Source organism: Saccostrea cucullata, unplaced genomic scaffold, assembly GCF_032062105.1.
Source record: "Saccostrea cucullata isolate Sc308-1 unplaced genomic scaffold, CSIRO_AGI_Scuc_v1 ctg16726, whole genome shotgun sequence".
In the NCBI taxonomy this organism is placed as follows: Eukaryota; Metazoa; Mollusca; class Bivalvia; order Ostreida; family Ostreidae; genus Saccostrea; species Saccostrea cuccullata.
Window position 1 is genome coordinate 156 of NW_026930211.1, and position 26,629 is coordinate 26,784.

The 26,629-nt window shown below is 33.8% G+C and overlaps 1 protein-coding gene across 1 annotated transcript; it reads left to right on the forward strand.

Moving 5' to 3' along the window:
* Positions 1 to 242: 242 nt before the first annotated feature.
* LOC134283266 (uncharacterized) lies at positions 243 to 21,051 on the forward strand. The gene is made up of 19 exons (XM_062765709.1): positions 243 to 1,606; positions 2,294 to 2,518; positions 2,631 to 2,794; positions 2,925 to 3,101; positions 3,809 to 3,958; positions 10,805 to 10,912; positions 11,168 to 11,424; positions 11,712 to 11,939; positions 12,100 to 12,541; positions 12,912 to 13,117; positions 13,978 to 14,199; positions 14,364 to 14,534; positions 15,499 to 15,659; positions 15,981 to 16,798; positions 17,048 to 17,286; positions 17,470 to 17,644; positions 18,216 to 19,475; positions 19,695 to 19,792; positions 20,764 to 21,051. The coding sequence occupies exons 1-19, from the start codon at positions 243 to 245 to the stop codon at positions 21,049 to 21,051; spliced, it is 6,753 nt and encodes a 2,250-aa protein (XP_062621693.1).
* Positions 21,052 to 26,629: the final 5,578 nt, after the last annotated feature.

Here is a 26,629-nt window from a genome sequence, read left to right on the forward strand (position 1 = left end):
AAGTGAAGATCACTGCAGATATACAAACGACCAATATCAGTCATAATGCTACAATAGAGATTTATAACAGTCATGGTCCAAATTGCAGTACTTATGTGAGGATTTCGAATTTAAAAAGTCTTAACACGACATCTGTATGCGAAACGTACTGCAATACGCAAGGCAACCACTCCTTGAGTATAGATATATATTATGATGAATATAGTTACAGGACAAGTGAAATTGTCTATACTTGGAACAGAATGAACGAAGAACTTATTGTTAAAAGTATAGCAGCTGTGGATGAATGGATATATTTCTACTTCAAGTCAATTCGGTTTAATTTTCATTTCATTCTCGATTTTGGAGACGAGACAAACTACAAGCATGAGTCAGGAACATACTGGAAGTCGTTTTCCGACTACTTTTCCTCATTAAGACACTCATACTCATCTCCTGGAATTTACAACGTTACATGGACAATCTGGAATACAATGTATACCGAAGTTCGGTATAAAGTCATAAGGGTTGAATATCCAATTCCCAATGGAAGTCTATCCATATACCCATTGACCGAGTATATACAAATACCTGATGGGAAATCTGAACTGACTCTACATTATTCATCAGAAAAACCCAACCCCACAAACGTCAGATGCATTTTTCAATATGGCGAATGGGAAGAGACACAATCAGTTAATCTTACTAATGGCATACCAATCTGGAAGGTTTACTTTTATGAGTCGGCGGGACAAAAGAATGTTAATTTCACCTGCACAAATGACCTAACTTCTCAAAGTGTCAATGCTACTATGTATGTTGAATCATACAAGCTATCTGAATTTGAGTTTGAATATGAAACTCCAGTTCCCATGAACATGACATTGGAACGGGTTGAGCCCACTGAGGAGTACCGTCATTATTACCGATCCGTTTCTGTCCCTGTTAATGTTACATTTACTATTTCTTTAAAGAAATTTGAAAGATTTCCATCTGGAATAACTGTCATTTGGGATTTTGGAGATAATTCGCCGGTGGAAGAATTTCCCTTAGTCTCTAAAACAAGAACCCACACATTTTTTGTCAAACGTGGAACCTATACCATGGCAATTGAAATAGGGTCTAAATATAATACCCACATATTACATCGCAATATAACATTAGGGGTGATTCAATTTAGTTGTTATCCTACAGAATTTGACTTTAGGTACACAAACGTCACCTTTGCTGCTAAAGGTATTCCAGGTGCTGCTATATATACATTTTATACAGACTCCTCGTCTACGATTTACAGGGGATCTTCTTATAATGCCATCAACAATGTTATGAATGTGTCCATATACACAGTCGAGTATCTTGAGTATGGGTTTTACTTTCCATCAGTGTATGGTTATGGAGAAAGAGTATATCTTGATCAACCCTTGATTGCAGATTATAAGTTAGAAGATAGATTATATCTTGATGTTCGACCATATCCAAATCCACTTCCACCCGGAGACATAACATTAAGAGTTCGCACCTTGTCTAGGGAACCCAGGCCATACGTTACTTGTATCTTGAAAGCGGGAGATGCTGTCGATCGCGATAGTGTCTTCTACAAAACACAGAATATTACAAAAACACAACCGTTAGTCTTTGTATATTGCTATACAAGTATTGGAGTGTCAACTATTAGTGTTAATTGTTCAAATTACATTGCTGACAAAACGATGACAAAGAAAATAACAGTTACAAATGCATGCTTTGACGAAAGGGGGATGTTTAATCGACAATATTCGGTACCCACGAATCCAATGAAAGTCTATAAATCTAGTGATTTGTACATTAGAAACAGAATGCATATTTACTGCGAGAATGAAAAACCTTATTTTCATTGGTATATATATGAAGCAAACAGCAGTGGAAAAACAAATATATTGTACTCATATGAAAATCCTTTTGACGAAAGAAAGAGTACACTTCTTATTAAAAGAAATGCATTGCCAGAAGGACAATTTTATCTTCTACTAAATATATCCCTCAGCAAAACCTGGATATCTGAATACAGTTACGTCCAGTTCTTTAGTTCCCTTCCTTTTGCGTACATCAGCGGTGGAGATTATACTATAAGGTCTAACAATTCTTTATTCGATGCCTTGACTGAATCTTATGTAGCAAATGGAGATTTTGGAGAAAATGAAAACTTGACCTTTTCATGGACATGTAAAAGGTATTTATATTTACAAAACGCGAATAACTGATATATTAATTAAAGGTAAAGAAAGTATGTTCTTGCTGATCATAAAGAAGTAACACTGATATTGACGTTATACAGAATCCCCCGAGTGAATCTAAGAGGACCAAAAATAATTCTCAGTGACACATCATCAAGCGCGTGTTCTGTTAAAGAGGTGTCACGTGGTGTTGGTCAGTTGGCCTCTTCAGTGTCAGAAGTATTTGACTATGCTCTTACGGTAACTGTGATGGAGGGATCCTCTCAAAACCACTTCACTCAAATTGCAAGATTCAAGAAAGAGGGATCGACTGATCTGCAGATTAAGTATTGCTATTAAGAATGCAATTATTCTCAAGAAGATTCGTCTGTTTATTCAGTTTTAATTCATTGAATGAAAGTTGATTAAATGTACAATTAATTTACGTAATTTTTACAGCTGCAGCTTAAATTGCGACGACAAAGTTGCCGTTTCATCTAAATTGGCTTTGATAGCTTGGTGCGCGTCGTGTAAACCAGAACACAGGGTCCAGTTTGAGTGGCAACTGTGGAAAGACGAAAGTGGATCCGGCTTGCAGTTTTTGCCTTTGGTCACTGGGACTGGTATATTTTATAATAAAGTATTTAAATCTTGATAACTCTTATTTTGGCACGTAGAAACCCACAATTTTTATCCTAAGAACATGATAATTGAGTTGATGTTGAAATTATTTATACTTTTTTTCATACAAAGATGCTGGTAAACAAAGTTTTGTCTTACCAAAGTTCCTTTTAACACCTGGAAATACCTACCTGGTGACTTTATATATGACGGTGGACAACGAATCAGATATAAGTGGGGACGTATATAGGAAGTTACGAACTAACGTGCCACCTACTGGAGGCGCTTGTTCTTTTAATCAGAAAACAGGTTAAACATATTTTAGTCCATTTTTAAAAAGATATACATGGGAAAAAATTGTTAGTTAACAGTTATTTAAAAAAAAAAACTATTGCTACAAATTGTGCGTTTCTGAGTATTGAATTCTATGTTTTAAACTTTCAACATAGTGTGATAAAAGTACACTAATTTAAAAAAAATGCATTGCAAAAACTGTATTTTCTTTTCACAAAAATATTCCTTTAACGCAAAGAAAAATTAAAAGCCTTACAAAAATTGACTTCAAAAATAAGGCTTAAAAGCAGAGCTACAAGAAGAATTTGTTTTTAGATATGAATGATAGTTTTGTAATACGTTAATTATATTACACTTTTTAAGGGGTATAGCTACATTAAATTGCACCCCGTTTCTTTGACGATATATTACACAGATTAAAAATGCTAACAATTTCTATTAGATCTGTCTGTCTATCATCATCTAAATGAGATAACGAATTCGAATATACCCGAAAGATCATCTTTGAGAAAATTCAGCTTCAGCTGAGGAATTATTCTATTTCCTTAATCTATTTTTATAAGCACGGTTAAGAACAACAGAACAAAACAACATTTAACCAAAAAGGATATATCACGTTTATAATAGTACTGTATATGATATACTACTTATAATGAAAGAAATTGCAAAAAAATTATGCAATTAAATCTGTGAACGCTCTGCCTCATTTGTTTTCATTATAGACTCACTGGTTGTTCTTCTGAGTGTGCAGTGCTCAAACTGGATCGATCCAGACGAGGATGAAAACGTGTTTACTTACCTTTACGAAACAGTTACAATGAGAAACTTTACACACGGAGAAGAAAGCGTTGTCAATTTTATTTATGAAGGAAGTATGTAAAATTTTAATGCATTTATTTCGTTTTTAAACTTAAACGAATGGATTATCTTTGATATGAAATGGAATAAGTACATGTACAAAAATGTATGGTTACATAAAAATAATAGTTACATGAATCTAAATCATTTTCAGACAGCACAGTCAATGTCATTTTTTAGTTGATTTTTAACTTTTCATGAATTCAAAATGTTTATGGTATTATTCTAACAAAATGATGATTAGCCAATATAAAGTAGTACCTTTTGAAAAGAAATAATGAATTGTGCAGTTTTATCAAATTAACGCATAGACGTACTAAAAAGTGGCTAAAAGCTTAGTAAAAAGTGGGTAAAAGCTTACTAAAAGGTGACCGAAAGTTTTCTAAAAAGTGGTTGAAAGCTTACTAAAAGGTGATGAAAGCTTTCTAAAAAGTGGTTGAAAGCTTACTAAAAGGTGGTGAAAGCTAACTAAATGTTGATTGTATGCTGTAACGGGGAATAAGCAAGGCTTTCCTTTTCAAATCGAAAACAAGAATTTATTTCTGTACAAAAAAATATAAGAAAAGACAATTAAACTAATAAATCACACAATCACACACACGCACACTTGCTCAAATGATCGTACCAAGAAAATGTTATTTACAATGAAAAAAAAATGATCAACAGGTTTTTAATCAACTGTCTTCAACACGTGTTCTCAGTAACTCAAACCTATCAACATTGCCAGTATTGTCCACATCAATTCGAAAGTTCACACATTCGGATCAACACTATCCTCCAAACTTTCGAGGCTGTAGTCCTAGACTATTGTTTGAGAATCAGTAGTATTGATTCACGATTGCTAATGATTCCCGCGCCTAAACAACATCATCGACTTCGTCTTCATTAACATCATCATCATTGACATCATCGTCTTCGACACATCATCGACATCATCGTCGTCATCAGAGTTACCAACAACACCTCAGCATGGTGCTAAAATATTAACTCTCCTTTGTCAGTAAATAATTATGTACTCTACATATGGCAATACTATAATATAATTATACTGGCTTTAATTAATAACCATATAGTTATGTTTGAGTTCAATATAACATAAACGCTAAGATACTTTCAATGTCATCAGTTTGTTAACAGTTGTCATAGATACAAAATGGCTGACAATACTTCCGGTCACTTACTTCTGCTCAGACATTTAAATGAAAAAGTAATACAGTGAACAAAAATAAAATAAAATATAGAAACAGCCTCTTCTTTAAATGTTTAGCACATGACCTACTTATTCAGCCAATCAAATGCTTCCATTTCTGGCGAAGAATTGATTCTTCATGGTGAAGAATTCTTCTATTTCTGAAAAATTCAACGGTGTCTGATTGGTTCACTTGACAATTATATGGGTGAGTCTTCATTGGTCTTTGTTCAGCACACAAATAGAAACTATTCAGAACCTACGTGCTGTTTACAATGATATTTAAACTTTCTAAGCCTTGCTACACTATTTTTCCACTGTAATCTTTTGTCGCCTTTTTGAATATTATTTTTTTCCCATTTCAGTACATACAGAAAATACAACAATCGTCATGTATATCAGAGACGAACATTGTCTTTGAAGACAGATCTAATCACAATTTCCATCAAATTTGATATTAGACAGCGATACCCTCTCCTGCTGACTAGGGTCTTGTCATCTTAACACAACCATTTTTCAAAAATATAGATACTACGATTCTTGTTACATGGGTATTCATTAGTTCAGTTACTTTAATATCGTCACCATACCATTTCCCCAGTAAATCAAGCTATTTCATATAATCCCGTGCTAACCTGAACGGGTTGGGAGTCCATTCTGAAACAGCGTGTGTTCGATATTGATTGCGTGCTCGATGTGTACAACGAGCGGTCAAGTTGAGCCTTATATATGACACAGCCGTGGGAGGAGTTTATTTTTAATCCATTCGATTCATTTGATTGGCTGAGTTTCTGTTCTAAGTCAGTAAGATCACATGAAGAGAAATTTTCGTCATGAAGAAATGGCTCCGCTTCGCTCCGCACATTCTTCAGAACGAAGATTTCTCTTCACATGATCTTACTATTACATAGAATTACACTAACAGCAATAAAACGTCTGACGAGAAAACCTATTCAAACACTCTCGCTAACGTCACGCCTGAACGCACACACAGGTAAGTCATTGATGACTGCATGCCAAGGTGAATTATTATAACGAATTTTAGAAGCACAAACATAACTAAACAAACCGCCAGAATCTGACACCAGAGCCAAAGTCTCTTCCTAAGCTATCATTCAAAAGCCTATTAAACACATCTACCCTGGCATTGAACCACTCAACGTATACCGTATACAAGCATATCCAACCATATAGGATGTGGCAGATAATTGTCAAACCATATAGGACAAATTAGTTACCAAACCGTACAGGATATATATTGAGTTACCAGCATATCCAACCATATAGGATAGCTAAAATTGTCCAACCATATAGGACAAATTGGTAACCAAACCATACAGGAGATATATATATATATATATATATATATATATATATATATATATATATATATATATATATATATATATATATATATATATATATATATATATATATCCAAGCATGCAGAATATGTCAAATTAATTGCAACCATACAGGATATATATATCCTGCATACACGCATATCCAACCATATAGGATTTCTAAAATTAGGTATCCAACCTTTTTTTTACTATGAGCCTGGTGGGGCTCATAAATCACCATTTGGCAGTTCCAAGTCCAAAAAACAAAGTAAGCATAAATATGCAAAATATACAATATAAATACCTGAATAGGTTTTATCCATGTAATTACCGGTATATATGCAACCAACTCCACGGCAAATAATGAAATCAAAATAAGGGACTGACTGTAATAGCTACATGATGAACAACAAGTGCAATTTACTCTAGCTACATGCATTTGCAGTGTTTGATTCTTATCATATGCTGACAAGCCACAGGCCTAAATTAAATTCCTTAATGAAACCAAAAACATTGATTGCACTTGTAATCTACCCAAATTTGACCGTATTACACTAAATTGTCATATAATTGTTATATTTGTTCCTTGTGGGTGCACATCATTTTAAAAGTTTACGTTATTCTTCTTTTCTACTGACCTTAATCTTTAGTGATGAAAAAATCTTACACCGTTATCCATAACCAAACTCTCTGCCTGATTAAGCATAAAAAAGCCTCTTTACTAACGATACCTCGACATTACACGATTCAGATTCTATAAAGAACCTGTGAGGTTTACTTGGTGGTTTACTATGGAGATTTTGGTATGTTTACATAACACTGTGCACTCAACGACCCCGGATTTTTCTCAGCGAGTAAAACATTCTTATCCGAGTCGTATAACCGAATATCTAGACTTTGTACCATAGTTAGGTGTGATTTCTTTTGTTAAAAGTGTGGGTTTTCTGTACATAACCCACACTTTTCTATAACTCCGCCCATCGAGTCGGGACAAAAGAACTATTTATAAAACGATCAAGCACGGTTTTTAAATGAAACAATCGTACGCATGATATGGGCTTGTTATCTTGGTGGTTTTATACCAAATTAAGGGTAGTAAAAAGGAGTATAAATTTTCAATTGTCTACAGCATTTTGTAATAAATAACAGTTAAAAACGGCCATTAATACTTTAACTTTAGTTAAAAGTGAAGAAAAAAACTTCAGAAATCGCTTGATTTTTAAAACATTTTTTTGCATAGTGTAATGACCAGGGTGACGTTAGCTTAGTAGATTCCAATATATCGTTCTTTTGATAACCAACAAAGGAAACGCGGTAAATACTTGACGTAAAAACGTGTACACCACTGTTCTTAAATAACCTTTTCGGTTGCGGATCTAGCCGATCAAAGATCTAATTTTCATTGAATTGAAATATACATAACCCCTAACAAACATCTCAATCAACGTACAGTGTACCACTGTGCACGGCAAAGTTTTTTATGTCGCTTGCGGAGCCCAGTGGTTAAAGTGCCTGCCCTAAAGTCACGAAGTAAGGAGTTAAATCCCACTGTAGACCTATACAGTATAAAAAGAGGTCCCGAGTCGCAGAAGGTTTGGACAGGAAGAAGATCCTTCACTGCTCAATGACCCTGAGTGCCAAGTTTATGGCAAAATTTGTAGCAAAATTTGAAAAGTATTGTATACAATCACTTACCCTATATTCGATGGACGTGGTCAGAAGGACACGAAGGAGCATAAAATCATATAAAATCCAAATGCATCTTTGAAACCAAACACTTAATGTTTCAATCACGCGAACCAGTCCGACCGATTCCTATGCTGACTTACATATGAATGATTTTTGAAAACTATGGTACAAGTCATTTACCCCATATCACACTGTTGATTATGTGTAGATACCCGATGGGCGTGGTCATAATGACAACTCAGGAGCTACGCTCCCTTGTGTCATTATGACCACGCCCATCGGGTATCTACACATAACCAACAGTATGATATGGGGTAACTACTACATACAAATCATTGGAACCTGATTGTATATAAATACTAACTCGGGTTTAATTTTATCACCTTCTGCAACCCTACAGAAAGTATGTCAATTTAATGCAACCCAAATATCCTCTATACAGAACCTTCTCGCTGAGATATTCAGACAGAAATTAACATTCAACTGTTCTAAACAAATCTGCAAACGAACAATAAATAAATATCTTTAAATCGAAACACTATTCTACCTTGAAACAATATAAATACTCACAACCAAGTAAAATTTGTAAATCACATTTTAGAAGCCAAAAATTATTTTGATAAGCATAAGGCTAATAGCTGTAACTAGAGGGCACTTTAGTATAAAAAACGGAAAATCCCTTCGGGATCCATGAATTCACACAAAATAGTGATTAATAAAAATACGCAGTTTTGTACGCATTTAGATCACATTAATTTCTTTATATACATAAATACACATAAAACATAACTAAACAATACTTGCAAAATATACTTACCACGGTCTGTTTTCCGTGCCAAAAAAAAAACTAAAAAGTAGTAAACTTGCTCTAAGTTATTGACACAACCTGGTGCACAAATTAACCTAATCTATCTTGATTCATTACAATGTCTTTCACGGTGGACAGCTCTGCCGGGAACGTGGCTATTGTTACCTGTCCCGTCGGCTAGAATTCTGCAATGAATTCTGGGTGCTTACCAAAGAGGTGCTCGAAGGGTAAAACTTGAAACAAAACAAGGGGTGCCCTAAAGTTGAACTAGTGATTGTTACATATGCCAGGTTTTATTTATAGTTCTTAAATTCATAATTTATATCTTATGATATTTGATGGTTGATCCTTTTGCACGAACAACAACCATGATGCAATTGGTAAGTTATTAATTAAATTTTCGAAGAAACTTTTCAAAATTATAGCGTACCACTACCGCTGCCGTGCCTTCCACATATCTTTTGATCACTTGGTTGTTTTGTCAAAAACCTTCCCCTTCGACTTCAAATAAAATATTGCATACTGGATTTCTATCTGGACTTTTTATGGCGGCAGAAGAGATGAACGTACATTGTGTTTGAAAAAGTGTCATCCGAGAGATACATGTATACAGATATTATTGTACTTTTTGAGTTTCTCAAGTGCTTCGAAGAAAGCAATTGATTTTATAATATAAACTATGACGTAGCTAAAAAGAAGCACAAAGGAGTTTCTTAAATGCAAAGCAATTCAAAGACTTCCATGACCAGTTTTACCTTCTTCCGACCGATACCCCTAAACATAACACTTGGTGTCAAAAATAGAGACATTTTCTAAAGCCTGTAGCATGTCAACGACTTAAAAGATTCGTGGAAGACACATCAGTTGTAATGGTGCTCTGTTTATTCTAAAACCTTCTAAAGAACCTGATTCATAGCTTACCTGGTCACCTTATTGTTGTTTATTCGCACAGAAGTATCTATTGTAATCTTTATTTAAGGCGAGAGTAGCATATTAGATGTCCCTGTACAGCCGGGAGATCCAGTTTTCAAATACACAGTTACTGTCCGAGTTCGGATTTTCGACATCTATGGAGATTATGCACCATATTCTTCAAATATTACAGTATTGTCCTTGTTAATTTAATTTTGTCTTTTATATATCAAAATGTATTTGTTCAGATCAATAAAACTCAGAATTTCTCTATTTTGACTGATTTTTACTAATAAACAAAGCATTCTTTATTTTGCAAGAAGTTATACATATATGACGTGTAATGTCTAAATTATATAGGTCATCCCGCCTATGATATCTCAACCAAAAGATTTAGAAGATGTTTCCACAATTGAGTCCTCGTTTCAAAACTTTGATTCAAAGTTCAACAACTACAACATTTCAGGAAATGACATTCAAACCTTGAGTTTTTTAGGAGCTGTTGCAGCCGGTTTCAAACAATTTCCGTTTGTACGTACTTGATTTCATGACTGCTTACTTACCAAATATACATTGAAAATGTGCGTAAAACTTTATGGAGAGGGGTTTTCGCAGGAAAGAATAACAAATTCAAAGTTTATGTTTCTTTATTATTTTTTTCAAAAGACTGACAAAACAACATCTGAAGAAGAGGTAAACGGTGATACAGAGTCCATTAATATCGACACATCCGGAGGGGGACCTGTGTTTCTTGTTTATATACAGGTAGACTGTAATAACATAAAATACATGATCTTCAAACTGTTGATTATCTTTACAATTCGTGACAAGCATTTTTTTTTCAAAAACAGAAAACCGTGAAGCTTCTTCAGCTGGTCAAAGGCATTGTTACCCCTGGCTGTGCACATTTCATCGACAGACATAACGGTAGACATTGTGGACACTTTCATTGATTGTTTGGAATATGGCAGCAGGAGAAATCCTCTATCTCCGATTGCAGTAGAAAGTTTAACAGACATTGCTAATGGTAAGATTGTACACTGTATTCGGATTTGGGGTCCACTTCATTCATATTTTAGAGTCAAAGATATTAACGATATTTCACTCATTCTATATCTTCATTTTCAAAGAAAAATATGGGGCTACATATTTGTATTCTTTAGTGTTTTTTAACAAGAAATAATGATTTTAAAAAGTCGTCCAAATTTGTATATATATAACTAATACTTTCCAACTGAAAGAATAACTACATTGTTGTTCATTACAAAATTGTGTCTTTTAGTTTATCATCGTGTGCTGGACAATGTGTTGAACAAAATGCTACCTCAGAGGCTGCAAAACTTGGATGTAGAACTTTTAGAGGAAGATATTAAAGCAGAAATTATGTTGAACATAAAGTTTTTCCTACAAGAAACCAGCCTCTTAAATAAAGATCAAGGCAACGTAACTTTTAACCATGAAAGTATAAACAAACAAACCAATTTGATTTATCAAATACGAGCACATGAGCGAGAAATTCAACTTCAGCAAAGAAATACAGTATGATATGTATACGTATATTTTTCCACAAAGTAATTTATGTGTAATTCATTATCATCAATTCAATTACATGTACTAATTAATCACACAGTCAAACAAATTTGTCATTTCTTTTCGAAGTAATTTTGATAAAAATATTTTTAACTGCTCAGCTTCGTACATGGGCCGCCGAAATATGGCTGAAATATTGCCGACTCAGCGTCAATAAAAACAATAATCAATCAATCATCGGAAAATGTTAATGTCATAAAACTTTATCGACAAGAATATCCATATAATTATTTCAGGCAAGGAAATTTATTCCAATTATTAAAAAGATCCAGGCTGTCTTTCTAAACGTAATGCTAAAAACTATTGCTTTGGGCGAGGGACTTCAATTCAATGGCAAACATGTACTGGAAATAGTGATGAGAAAGACATCCATCAACAATCTTGCAAATATCCATGATGAGTTTTTTGCTGGGGTCCAAGAAGTGAATGGATCAGACACCCATGTCTCTTACCTTAAATTATCGGTATTTTCAATAATCCTAGAATGATTTTAATCCTTTGATATAAAGAGGACATATACTGTATATTTTTATGAAAATGGTGTAAAAATGAAAAGCCACTGGTATGACATCGAAAGGAATTCACATCAATTTAAATGATAATATTAGTCTTTTTTATATTTAGGTAACTAACTTCTTAAGGAATCCCTACATCTATGGAGAAAACGCGTCCAAGGCAATCTCTTCAGTTCCGGTCATAGATATCCCACAAAACATATCTGTGGACTCCAATATTCCGAATAAAGGAAACCTGGAATTTAAGAGATATATTCCTCTCATCAATCCACAATATTCAGAACAGATGATTTATTTTGCTTTTGAAATGACAAATGATGAAGATGCAGGAATTATTTACATAAAACCTGATGGATTTGACTTCTTAGCCCATCAGAAGGTGCCATTGTATTCGTTTTATTTTAGTTCGGCTACATTTCCAACATCTAGTGTGTTTGGATTAAAGAAGGTGCTGGGTGTCAGGGATTGGACAAAATATGGATTTAAAGTGTTTCTTCCAGGGGATATATGTGGAAAAGGGCTTTGCTATCTAGGCATAAAACCCCTCACAGGTAAAGAATTCAAGTGTTATAAGAATATGAATATTTGTAAATATGACGATCTAGAGAAAGGTAGTTTTTTAGTAGTTTTTAGGGGGAAGGGGAACATATTCTAAATGTGACGCTTATCATTGTAAAGTTGCTTTCATCTTGATTTTTTTTCAAAGTCGAAAGAAGATTAAGTCATAAAGAACGAATAAATAGGGTTTGAATAGATATAGAAATAGTTTTGGGTATTGTAATCGAATGATAAAAAGAAAAAGATGCACAAACAATATTAATACATATGTAATTATGACATTGCCTTTAATATAAGGTTACAAAAAATAATGAAGTGTTTTAATTTGATTTGAGAAATTAAAAAAAACCTAATGGTTTTTAGCCCCCGATCCAGATGATTTCTCTGGTTCAAGAAAAAGACGAGCTGTTGAACCTCAAACAACAATCGGGCCACCAGAGAACAGGACCTTGTTTGTTAACGCTTCGGATTTTGTCCCAGTTGAAGCAAACTTTAGCATGATATTCACAACTACGGGATGTCGAACCTGGAAAAACGGAAACAACTCGTGGACGATGGAAGGGTGTCAGGTTAAATATGAACATTGTTTACCATATATAAAGATTTTTTTTAGAAATATGATTAAGTCGAAAATTCTTAACACCTTTTAAAATCCCGTGCTGGTTTGACTCATAGCTGTTTTCTTTTCAAGTCCAAATGTGGCTAATTCCAAAAATTATTTTGTCGATTTCTTCATAACTTTTCTCAAATATTAAAATAATGAAGATCTTCGTTTTAGTATGTATGTCAGCTACATTTAACAATGTCCCCTTACAGTTAATATATATCGTCACAAAGTTTTATTGAGGTCTTACAAAATACTTGTTTATAGACTTTTTAAAAAAGTTATATGGACTTAAGGATGTTTAAATCACTTCAGACGTAACATTTTCAAAATTTTCAAAGATTTTTTGGTTTACAGTAAATACAGGTATAAAAAATTTCGTATTTTTTTTATCACGAAGATCGTAAACTTTTAATTTGTAATTTTAAAAATAATACAAAGAATAATAATGCTACAATATGTCAATAGTTCAAGAAGAATTTTGTTGAAATAAGAAAAAAATTAACTCTAAATATCGAGAATCCACATGTATGGAGCCTTGAAACATCAACTTACTTGTCTGACCTATGCCTCAGTTAAAAAAAATCGTATTCAAAGCATGTTCTTTAGTGCTCATTTTGGAGACATGTACACCAGTGTAATTTTAAATTGACCAATCACCAAAAATGAACATTTAATAGTTCCATCGTTTTTATGAAACATTTCTTTTCATTAGTTTTATTCAAATAAAGTTTATGTGTTATTTTCAGTATTAAGTGTAAGGAAATGCATTGACCAGGGACCAGGGGTATTGTTTCTGGATGATATGTTTATTTTATTTTTCAGGTGTTGCCAATGAGTGATTTGAACAACACGGTCTGTCGATGTGTTGGAGATACATTTTCCACCTCCTTTTATGTACCACCTAATGCGATTAATTTTCTGACAGTTTGGGGTAAATTTGACGCCTCCAATGCTACAGTGTATGGTGCACTGGTTGTAGTCTTTGTTATTTATATAATACTGCTTATTGTGCTTCGAAGACAGGACAAAAAGGACCAAAACAGGGTAAAAAAGTATTGTATATCATTATTTGCTTCATTTTGGCAAGAATATACATTGTATTCAAGACATCTTAGAAAAAAATATCTCGATCAGGGAAATGAAAATCTACAAATACTTTATTAATTAGTTTGGGACAATTTAATGGGTATTTTCACATTATTTTGAAGAGTAAGGTAGCCTTTCTCTGTGACCACAACACAACGCACACATACTTCTATTTGATAAGTGTATACACTGGATTCCGGAGAAGAGCGGGTACTAAGTCTAATGTATATTTCATACTCACTGGTGATGATGATGATTCAGGAATTCGTTTTCTAAATGACGGATTTCAAGAGGTTTGGATTTTATTTTAATTATTTTACAATGAGTAATGCGCTAAATGGTTTTTTTTTCTATTTTCTTTGCAGAGATAGTCTTTCTTAAAGTAAGCATAATTAGAACACTGATCTGTTAACTGTTTTTATAAAATGCCTCTACCGATAAGAAAATTAGGGGGTTTCAGAAAACTGCGCTTCATTCAAAATGTTTAAAGTACAATAAATATATATAGCTCATAAATTCTTTCTTAACTTATCACTGAATGAGGCATATTTATGAAACCCGACTTCATTTCCAAAATTATTATCAAAACAAGATATGTTTGTGAAACACTATGCACCCGGTGCATTTTGTTTTTATCGGTTTATTTTTGAACCGATAAAATAGTTTAAAAAACTATTTTAAGCATATAGGACACAATCAATGTCACATTGGTGTCATTTGAAAGAGCTTAATTAGTGGAGTATGCATACTAAATATGAACTTTCTATCTCTATCTCTAATTGATCACAAGTTATGGCAAAGGCGCAAAAAGGCTATTTTTGACAGTCAAGGTCACAAGGTCATTGACCTTGAGGTTATTTAAAAGAGCTTAATTAGTGAAGTATACATGCCAAATATGAAGTATCTACTTCTTATGATTCAAAAGTTATGGCAAAGGTTCGAAAAAACTATTTTTAGCTTATCGTTCACAGTGAATGTCACAAGGTCAGTGACCTTGGTGTCATTTGAAAGAGCTTTATTAGTGGAGTACGTACATCAACTATGACGTCTCTATCTTTAATGGTTCAAAAGTTATGACGGAGGTTAAAGTTTGCAGACAAACAGGGCAAAAACAATATGCGCCCTTGATCTATCGATCCGGTCGCATAATTATCAAAAGCAGCAATTTTACATTTTTATACTAGTAGCGTCAATTCTTAAATGAACTTTGCGTCCTCTATACGGAGTATAAATAATATGATAAGAAACTTTTGATAGGGATTTTCGACATCAAGTGTCAACATGTACTTCTTTGGAACCAATGAACCCCTAGGAGATTTAAGATACATTCGGATATGGCATGACAATTCTGGTCCACCTGGTTTCAAAAGTTGGTTTTTAAGCAAGATCATTATTGAAAACTTAGAACAGAAAGAAAGGTATGTTCAGCTTCCATAGTTTTATTGTTTTTTTTTATGATAATGAAGTCTTACAAACTAAATATTCTTCATATGTTTATAAATTTCCTACGGAATATGTTGGAAAATGTTGAATTTTCATATATATACTTAAATTTCTACTGATGACTGTGGCTTAATATTATTTTTATCCGTTTTGTTTTTGACTGTTTGACTTTCTATATCATACAGAATTTACCAATGCTATGTACTAGTATATTCTTTCTATAATAAAAAACCCAGTTGTTTTTTTTTACTCTTAATGCTAACAAAATAACTATATGCATCCTATTTTGATTTTAGATATACATTCCATTGCAACAAATGGTTGGGTATTGATGATGAAGACTGTATGCTGGATCGAATAATTCCAGTATCATCGCCAGACAAACTTTCTTACAGTGATCGTATTTCCGTCGAAGCTCAATCCCAAATGCCTGTGTATCATTTATGGCTTTCTCTGCTTTATCGTCCCCAGCTAGGCAAATTCACACGTGTTCAAAGACTTTCATGCTTAGTGGCACTTCTCTGTCTTACTATGATATCAAACGCCATATTCTTTCAATCGTCCGATGAAAATCAAAATGTTGAGGAAGTGAATTTCGGAATATTGAGATTGTCATTCGGTACAGTCTATGTATCATGTATTGGAATGCTTATCTCAACTCCCCCTGTTACTTTTGCTGCCTTTGTATTTCGAAATACTAAAAACTCTAAGTCTGCTGCACATAAGATCGCCAATTCAAAAGAACAATCCAGTGATAAATCATTTTCAAATCTTGATGGCGATGTGTTCACTCCAAGTAAAGGCACTTTGCCACGTTGGGTGTTTTATGTAGCATGGGTCAGTGTTGTTTTGGCTATCCTTTCATCGAGCTTTTTCCTCATCCTCTACAGTATGGAGTGGGGCAAATCAAAATCAAATGAGTGGCTTTCATCACTTGCCTTCTCAATTTTGGAATCATTCATTGTTTTCGATCCGATAAAGGTTCTATTTTTCGCCATTATTTGTTCGACTGTTTTTAAAAGTTTGATGATGGAAGAGCTCCACAAAGTTAATGTAGAAAATTTGCGATTGACGTCGAAGAGTACTAATGTATCACAAAGAACAACCTTTTCAGGTAGGTTTATGTGTAGACGAACATGGGTTTTTTTTAAATGTAAGATTAAACCATGAATACATAATTTTACTAACATTGAAGGTTAAATAACGATGTAACTCAAATCGTTTAATGATATCTTGATTAATTTAAATTTGAAAGATATCAAATAGATACTTTAATAAACGTAATTTAGGATGTGACCATGAATGGCTAAATAAACGTTTAAGCTATTTTGCATGTTTCAAAATTCTTACCATGTTTTTTCAGACTTAGCCAACAAAGTTTTACCAAAATGTGATACATTTTCCAAGGAAGAAATCAACAAATTGAGAAAGAAATGTCGCGAGGAAACTCAAGCTAGATCAGCGCTGACCAGTCTGGTCGTGTTCATCCTATACATTCTTGCAATCTATGGAATCAGCTTCACCCAGCGTGATCAGCGTTCTTTGAGCATGAAGCAAAACCTTGATAATCATTTACTTTTAGGAAGTCACGGTTTCTCTTCAGTAAGTTTTCTTAATATTTCATAATCGTATTTCTCTCTATATTTTTTAATTTAATTCTAAATCAAATAATCTAATCATGATTCTTATTTTATATTTGAATTGTTTTTGGTTACATTTTTAATATTCTACATTTGTCATCCTATATGTAATGTTGTAGTCTTGGCAATATTTCACATCTATTAGTTAAAAGGTAGAAAGGATTTCATAAGCTGGATGAATGAGACGTTTATTCCAACGTATTACCCCAATGCAAGTTATGCAGGAAAACCATTGACAGTTTTGGATCGTCAATGGTTCAAAGATATGGCCAGTATCCGGGTTGGGCCAGCACGTCTCCGCCAGGTTCGCATGAAAACAGGTAGAAAGTATTTCAAGTATATTTCAAACTTCACACGATCCCCTCCCCCTTTAAATTGCTTCGTAGAACACTGACTTTGTTTTTGACCTCGTGAGTTTAAATTCAAAGTTATCCGACGTATTTTTGGTATGATGGAAAGACAAGATAGAACACCCCAAAAAGACAGTAACAATATGCCGTAAATACTGTAACACCATACCAACCAATAAACTTTTCTTTAGATTTTAGCTTCTTCATAATTGAGGCGTCCGCGTGACGCAGTGGTTAGAGCGTCCGCTCTAGATTCACGAAGTAAGGAGTTGATCCTTACATCACAGGTTCGAATCCCACCGTGGGACGTGGGGACCGGTCCTTCGGATGAGACTGTGGTCCGGTATCGCAGTAGGTGCTGGCACGAAAAAGATCCCTCCTTGCTCAATGGCCCTGAGTGCCGAGTATAGGACAAAATTTGCAGCTCTCCACCGGCAAGTGGTGGCGTCTCCGTATGAATGAAAAATTCTCGAGAGGGACGTTAAACAATATAAAATCATTCAATTAATCTTCATAATTAACCTGTACTTGTTATTTGTAGGCACATGTCCCTACTCCTATTTACCGTGGTCTTACCCTTGCGTGGACAGTTACTCAGAAACCGAGGAGGACAAAAATTCATATTGTCTACGATGGAAACCGTACAATGACACCATTTGTGGAAGCGAACTTTACAAAAGTAGGTTCTACACTGCCGAGGCCTGGAGGTACACGGACGCCGTTGAAATCTGGGGGATGTCCAGGATGGGAGAATATAAAACTTACAGTGGAGGGGGGTATATTCTTAAATTTGTGAAAGACAAAGTGAATGCTCACTTATTACTCAAGGAACTTTTGGACAATAACTGGATTGATAGAAAGACACGTGCAATATTTGTTGAGTTTACGATATACAATCCAAATGTCAATCTTTTTACATATTCCATGTACTTAGTGGAGTTTTCTGAAGTAGGCAGTGCTTTTACGTGGACTGACACTCAAGCATTTAAACCTGTATTAAATTTATCATCACTAGGCTTCACTATTGTGATGTGCTATGTGTTTTTTCTCTTCTATTACATTTTCATGCTTTTCAAAATAATTTTGCAGTGTAGGGAAATTGGCTGTATACGTTTTATCAAAGAACCATGGAATTTTGTTGACTGTCTGTGTACATTCCTTGCTTATTCTTGTCTTGTTGCGTTTATATTACGGATGAAATACACAAATACGGCAATGGATATGTTTTATGACGATAAATTGACAGGTGCCAATCGGTTCATTAACTATGGACATATCGTGATGTGGGATAATGCCTTCAACGTCCTTTTTGCAACTCTTCTCTTTGTATCTACAATACAAATTCTGAAAATTCTCGGATACAACAAACGATTCACTGAGGTCATCTCGGTGATTTCAAATGTGGGAAAGGATTTATTGGCTTTTGGTGCACTCTTGTTGATTTTATTCGTTTCTTTTGTTCTTTACGCCTATCTTCTCTTTGGTTCAAAATTAGAAAGCTACAAATCAATTTATCAGACTTGTGGAAGTCTAGCCAACACCTTCATCGGTAAGAATAAGCTTGACCCCCTGATTGTTGCAGCACCATTATCAGCCCAATTCTTTTATTCAGTTTACGTTTTATGTGTTATAATGTTCATGTTGACCATCTTTATGGCAATCCTGAACACCAGTATTTCGGCAGTGAGGGCAGAAACAGTAGCATCAGCTGCAAAAATTGGAATGCTAGACATCGTGAAGAAATTTGTCAAAAACATTCTGGAAGTTTTTCAAAAACCAAGAAAGAGCAGTAGAGTTAATCGTAAGTCAAATCCTTTTTAAATCAAATTTTCAAAAAAATATTTGATATTTAAAATACTTGAATGGAGTTACACAGTATATCATCATGTGTTTTACTCCATCTGTGCATAAATCACACAGAAACGGTATTTTTGCAGAATTTACACAGATTTTGTACTTTATGCTACAAAAAAGTGAAAAATAAAATAAAACTGTGCATGTCATTCCATTAATTTTTAAGGGAAACAAGAACATAGTGCCAATGAAGAAATCAATGCCGCGAATGTTTTGGGACTAGTCCGTGAAATTGTATGCGTATATGGGAATATTGAAACTAAGGTATATATATTATTCCTTCCTTAACTTGTTTTCATAATGAAGTGTATGAAATAACTAGACTTGGTGTACCTTATACAGGGTTCTCCATGAGCTGTTTTACTGTCTTGCTCCCGACACAGTAAATTTTCGACGACACAGTAACTATTCAAATTTTATGCGTGCGACACAGTAAAAATATTGCCAACACAGTAAGATCTGTGATAATTAGAAAATCTAAACATATAAATTCTCTGTAACTGAAACTTTAATCAAACAATTCTACTGTCTTTCAATTCTAAAAGGTAGAGCACTTTTAAGTTACTAGGGGCAGGGCTTCAACTTGCATCAATTATCTCCTAGACCTTCAGCGGACTTTACGCATGAAGGAATAAAGACAAATAATTTGTTTTCACACTTCCATGCATGTAACGGTAATTTGTAGTTGCATTAAAAAAGATTGTATTATTTTTAAAAAAATTCAAATATGTCTTTTCTATAGAGCCACGACCCTAGAATTATGTTAGCACTGTAAGTCAAACATAACCTCGTACCGAAGTGATTTAATTTATGTTAATAAATTCCGTAAAATTTTCAACATGTTCAAGGAACTCTTAAAAGTATTTTACTATTCTGAAGTTTCTTTTTTTGTAATTCGATCAAGAAAACTGACAAATAATCACGACAAATTTACTTTTAAAAATGTTGAGTAGTTCGACTGTATCGACCAGAAATTTCAGAACAGGTGTTTTTACTTTTATCAATATATGTACGACCATACTATTTGTGTAACGAATTAGCGATTTTATTTTTTTAAAAAGTGTGTGCATGTATTTTTCTGTAATTATAATGAATAATGATTCAGTTGCGAATATGATCGCAAAAATACCGCGAAATTTCAGTGCTCCGCGTAAACTCTGCAACACAGCAATATTTAAACGATGGAGAACCCTGCTCATATATAAAAATATTAATATTTTTTTTACATTGTACAGCTTAGTAATAAAAAATACTCTGTGGAAGATTATCAACGCTCTCTGCTGTCACCAACCAGCCGACCCACTTTTTGCAAAGTGAAGAACCGATATAATGAAATATTTGATCAAAAGCATCCTACTGAACATCTAGAAATGAAAGAAAAGGGTGCTTCAAGAGAGACCTTTCGTCAAGTAATGTCCCGAATGTCATACGTATCTGCGTCAAATGTTGAAATGCACATACCGTTATGCGATTCAGACGAAATCGACGCTCAAAGAGAAAGATATCAATTTACAATATTTTGAATGTATATGTATATGTTGTTGTTTTCTTGTGATTAGGATTTTTACATTTCGTATTATCGTAAATATCTGTCCAACGTTACACAGAAATTTGTGAAGTTGTAGACTTTGTTTTTAAATATTGGCAATTTTTAAAAAAAAATATTTGTCCATCGGAACACTGGACTCTATCAGATATTGAATGTTGCATAATTATGTATAATAATGTAAGTGTTCTTCAAATGAAACAATTTACAATGCAATATCAAGATAATTATAAGCCCTTTAAATCCCCTTCGTTAAAAGAATATAAAGCAATGATAAAATGAGACTTTTATCAATATGTTCTTAGTGGGGATGAACAGGAAATTAAAAAAAAAAAAAAAAAAAAAAGGTAAAAAGTTTACCAGATTCACTGATTTAGTTTTATTTATCTATATACGATATGGAATGTGTAAATATGCTAAATATACTTTCTTAACCTTGAAATTTAAGCTATAAGAACATTCTTGTTTCATTTCCATCGAAGCTATCGCACCTATTTAATGGAACATTCCAAAGAAAAAGCGCGAAGATTTACTCGTGCTGTTTGACACAAAATTATGAATAGTGACCTGCCTTTCATTATTTGAAAACAAATGTACTGTTGCAGAAGTATATACAAGTACATTTAGAGCTTTGGTTCTTATAGAGTAATAGTAAGCGGTTTGGATTTTCATGCTAACGACCCGGGTTCAATGCCCTTTGTTTTCATAACAAATTTTATCACTTTTTTCAGCTCAATTTTGCAGGTTTTTTTTCAGAATCGGACGGAAGACCTCTCGTTGCTCGCAACGAGTTTCTTTTCTAGTTATTATTATTATTCTTTTTTTTGACAAAATTTTGTGCACGCTATTTCTCGAAAACTACTCAGCGGTTTTCAACGAAACTTTCACAAAATATGCGTCATTACATGAACTTGTGCAGTCGGTTGTTTATTTTGGAAAATTCGCTTTTGGTGCCAAGTTATGGCCAATTTCCTGATTTTAAAATGCAATTTTGTCGCGCACTTTTGTCGAAAATGGCTGAGGATATGAACTGGAGACTTATTGGAGATGATAGATCATGACTTTGTGGTTTGCAGAATCGCCTTTTCGTGCGTCGTCAGTACTTTCGGTAGCTACCGGAAGCATATTTTAAAAAATGCAATTTTTCAACTTTTTTGTTATTTAATATTTTTCATTCATTTTTTGTATATAAATAGAGATGTTTCTTATAATGCTTACTATATAATTTGTTTGAATATTGATACATCTAAAGTCTAGATATTAGCATTCAAAAATCTGAAGCGGGTCCAAAATGGCGGCTGTCTCCGGCATTTCGCAATAGGGGTTTACGGAATCAGTCGAGCGTTTGCATGAATGAAGGTAACATAAGGATAAATGAAATGTAAAGGACTACTTGGATTGTCACGTTGTAGTTACGTTATAATTCTGTGTCAAACTAACATCTTTCTATAATTGGTTTTGGTTGGTTCTCAAAGTAGAAAAAAGACTAATTGTGTAAATGAAATTCGATACCTAATATCTTTTGTGCGTCAGGGAAAAAAACATATCTTAAATCATAGTTATATGTAATGCTCTCTCAAGAAAGAATATCATTGAATATTGTAAGTCCCCTATTTAATAGAACATTCCAAAGAAAAGACGCGAAGATTAACTCGTGGCGTTTAGCGCGAAATTTTGAAAAGTGACTCGTTCATAATTCTTAGACAGAAGTACTGTTGCAGAGGTATATACAAGTAGATTTTGAGCAGAGGTCCCAATAGCGTAATATTTAGCGCGTTGGAATTTCATGCTGACAACTTGGGTTCAATCCCCCTCGTGTGCAAATCTTTTTTTTTTTTTAATAGTTTTTCTGCTAGATTTTTCGTTTTTTATTTCAGAATCGGACGGAAGACCTCTCGTTGCTTGCAACGAGATCGTATCTAGTTAAGGTCTTCCGTCTTCACGGAAGACCTTATAGTTATTCTACTGTTTCTTATTATTCTTTTTATTTTTTTTCCAAAATTTTGTGCACGCGATTTCTCGAAAACTACTGGATGGAATTACATGAAATTATCAGAAAAGATGTGTCGTAACATGAACTTGATCTATCTGAGCGATTTTTTCAAAATTCCCTTTTGGTGCCAAGTTACGGGACATTTCCTGATTTTAAAATGACATTTTGTCCGCGGTTAAACTCAAGAACGGTAAAAGATATCAATGTGAAACTTTCAGGGATTATAGATCGTGATATTCCCCTTCCAGGACGCGACCTTTTGTTCGTCGTCAGTACTTCCGGTCGTTACGACAAGCGAATTAAAAAAAAATCATATTTCCTAACTTTTTTGTTTTTCAACATTTTTCATTTATTTTTAGAATATTTATAGAGACTCTTTTATTGATGCTTACCATATAATTTGTTTGAATATTAATAAATTTAAACTCTAGATATTAACATTTGAAAATCTGAAGCGGTAAGATGGCGGCTGTCTCTGTCAACTCCGCCATTTCGCGAGTAGGGGGTTAAAGAGTCAGCTGAGCGTTTGCTTAAATGAATGTTACATAAGGATGAATGGAATGTAGATGAGTACGTTGATTGTCACGTAGTAATTACGTTACAATTCTGTGTCAAACTAAAGATATATTCCAGGGTCTTCTCAAACGTCTTCTACAATTGGTTTTGGCTGGTTATCAAAGTAGAAAAAGAATAGACTAAATGTGGAAATGAAATAGATATCTACTATCTTTGAACCACGGAAAACAGATCTTAAATCATAGTTTGAGTAAAAGTTTTTCAAGAAACAATACCGATCTATATAGTTAGTATAAAACGTAAACATTGTTACCCCATGCACACTTGTGTCATATTAAACTAATAGAAAAGACCAAAATAAAATATTTTTAAAAAGATCGTTTAATGTACTAGTGATTTGAATTAACATTCTTTTCTCAAAGATCGATACAATCCAAGTTATTAAACATAAATGGTATCTGGTTTCTTGACCGTCGTAGGGCGATACATGTTTTCGTCGAAACATTTCAACCTTTTCATGAAAGTGTAACTAATAGGAATAGTTCACTCTGGAGATAAGCAGGAAATTCAAAAGAGGGTTTTAAATTATAGCAATTGCATTGCTTTAGTTTAACTTACCTCTATTCGATATAGAATGTGTAGAATGCAAAATATAATTTCTAAACCTCAAATTTTAGGATTTAGGAACGTTCTTCTTTTTAATTTCACTGTAATAACGGTCTTAATATCACGCCCATTCAATGGAATATTCCAAAGAAAAGGCGCGAAGATTTACTCGTGGCGTTTGGCGTAAAATTATGAATAATTGCCCGCCTTTCATGATTCTTATACAGGTGTACTATTGTAGAAGTATATATACAGGAACATTAAGAGTAGTAGTTCCAATAGCGTAGTGGTGTGCGCTACAGATAGATATAAAAAGTGAGTTGGTTTTTCCCCATTGGGTTCAATCCCCATTGTCACAAAAAAAATTTAATCCCCTTTTTAGCTTAATTTTACTTTTTTTTTCAAGATCAGACGGAAGACCTCTCGTTGCTCGCAACGAGATCGTTTCTAGTTATTATTATTTTTCTGACCATCTAATTTTGTGCACGCGATTTCTCGAAGACTACTGGATGGATTTTCAAGAAATTTGCAGGAACAATGTGTTGTTATCTGAAGTTATTTTATCCGAGAGATTTTTTGGAAATTCCTTTCTGGTGCCAAGTTACAGACAATTTTCTGATTTTAAAATGACATTTTGTCCGTGGTTAATCTCAAGAACGGTAAAAGATATCACTATGAAACTTTCAGGGATTGTAGATCGTGATAAGTACTTTCCAGGACGCAATCTTTTGTTCGTCGTCTCTACTTCCTGTCGTTACGGCAGGCGAATTAAAAAAGTCGAATTTTCTAACTTTTTTGTTTTTCTATATTTTTGAATTATATTGGTATGGCTAATAGAAACATTTTAGATTAGGCTGAATATATAATTTGTTTTTGAATTGATAAATCCAAACTCGAGATATTAACAATCAAAAATTTGAAGCGGGACCAACATGGCGGCGGTCTCTGTCAACTCCGACATTTCGCAATAGGGGTTTACAGAGGCAGCCGAGCGTTTGCTTGAACGAAAGTAACATAAGGAGCAATGAGATGTGAAGGAATACTTGGATTGTCACGACATCGGTACGTTGCAATTCTGTGTCAAACTACATTTATAATCTAAATCCTCATTACACGTCTTCTTTAATTGGTTTAAGTTGTTTCTCAAAGTAGAAATAGAAAAGAATTAATGTGCAAATGAAGTACAATACCTACTATCTTTTGTTTTGCATCACGGAAACACAGTTAAAATCGTAGTTATAAGTAATAGTTTTTCAAGAAAAAATATATATAGTAAGTATAAAACGTGACCATTGTTTTCCCTGGTGCACACTTGTGTCATATTAAATTAATAGAAAAGACAACTGTTATAATAAGAAATTTTTTTGAAGACAACTATTTTTAAAAGACTGTTTAATTGACTTTTTATATAAACAATTTTTTTTGTCATAGCAAGTTATTGAACATAATGGAATCTTATTCCTTGACCCTCGCAGGGCGATCGAGGTATTTTTTCGGTAAAACACACAACCTTTATCATGAAAGTGTAGGTAATCGGAATAGTCCACTTTCGTGAATAACAGGAAAATAAAAAAAAAATTAACCATTCATAACTGTTTCACTGCTTTAGTGGTATTTGCCTAAATACGATATGTTACATGTATGCGTTAAATATACTTTCCACTCCTCGATATTTAGGCGATAAGAACGCTCTTTTGTTATTTAGTTTGGTTGAAGCTATTTCATCTATTTGATAGAACATTCCAACTTGGGCAAGGGAAAGGCGCTAAGATTTACTCGTGGTGTTTGGCGCGAAATTATGAATAGTGACCCTCCTTTCATAATTACAAGACAGATTAACTGTTTCAGAATTACATGTACATACAAGTGAATTTAGAGAAGTTGTTCAATTAGCGTAATCGATAAGCGTATTGGATTTTCATGCTAGTGACCCATTTCAACTACCAATGTGTCCAAAAAAATGTTTAATAGATTTTCAGCTCGATTTTAGGGATATATTTTGGATCGGACGGAAGACCTCTCGTTGCTCGCAACGAGATCGTTTCTAGTTAAGGTCTTCCGTCTTCACGGAAGACCTTATAGTGATTCTATTGTTTCTTATTATTATTCTTATTATTATTATTATTCTTTTTTTTGACAAAATTTTGTGCAGGCGATTTCTCGAAAACTATTCAGCGGTTTTTCATGAAACTTTCACAAAATATGTGTCATTATATGAAGTTGTTACATCCGAAGAGAAATTTGGAAAATTCTCTTCTGGTGCCAAGTTATGGACAATTTTCTGATTTTAAAATACGATTTTGTCGCCCCTTTTTTTCGAAAATGGCTAGGTATATGATATGGAGACTTATTGGAGATGATAGATCATGACTTTCTGGTTTGCAGAATCACCTTTTCGTGCGTCGTCAGTACTTCCGGTCGTTACGAGATGCAAATGAAA

Coding starts and splice junctions, on each gene's coding strand:
- LOC134283266 (XM_062765709.1), top strand. CDS start 243: ATGAACGAAGAACTTATTGTTAAAAGTATAGCAGCTGTGGATGAATGG. Junction 12,542..12,911: donor AGGCATAAAACCCCTCACAG/GTAAAGAATTCA, acceptor AATGGTTTTTAG/CCCCCGATCCAGATGATTTC. Junction 17,645..18,215: donor CCAGGTTCGCATGAAAACAG/GTAGAAAGTATT, acceptor TGTTATTTGTAG/GCACATGTCCCTACTCCTAT.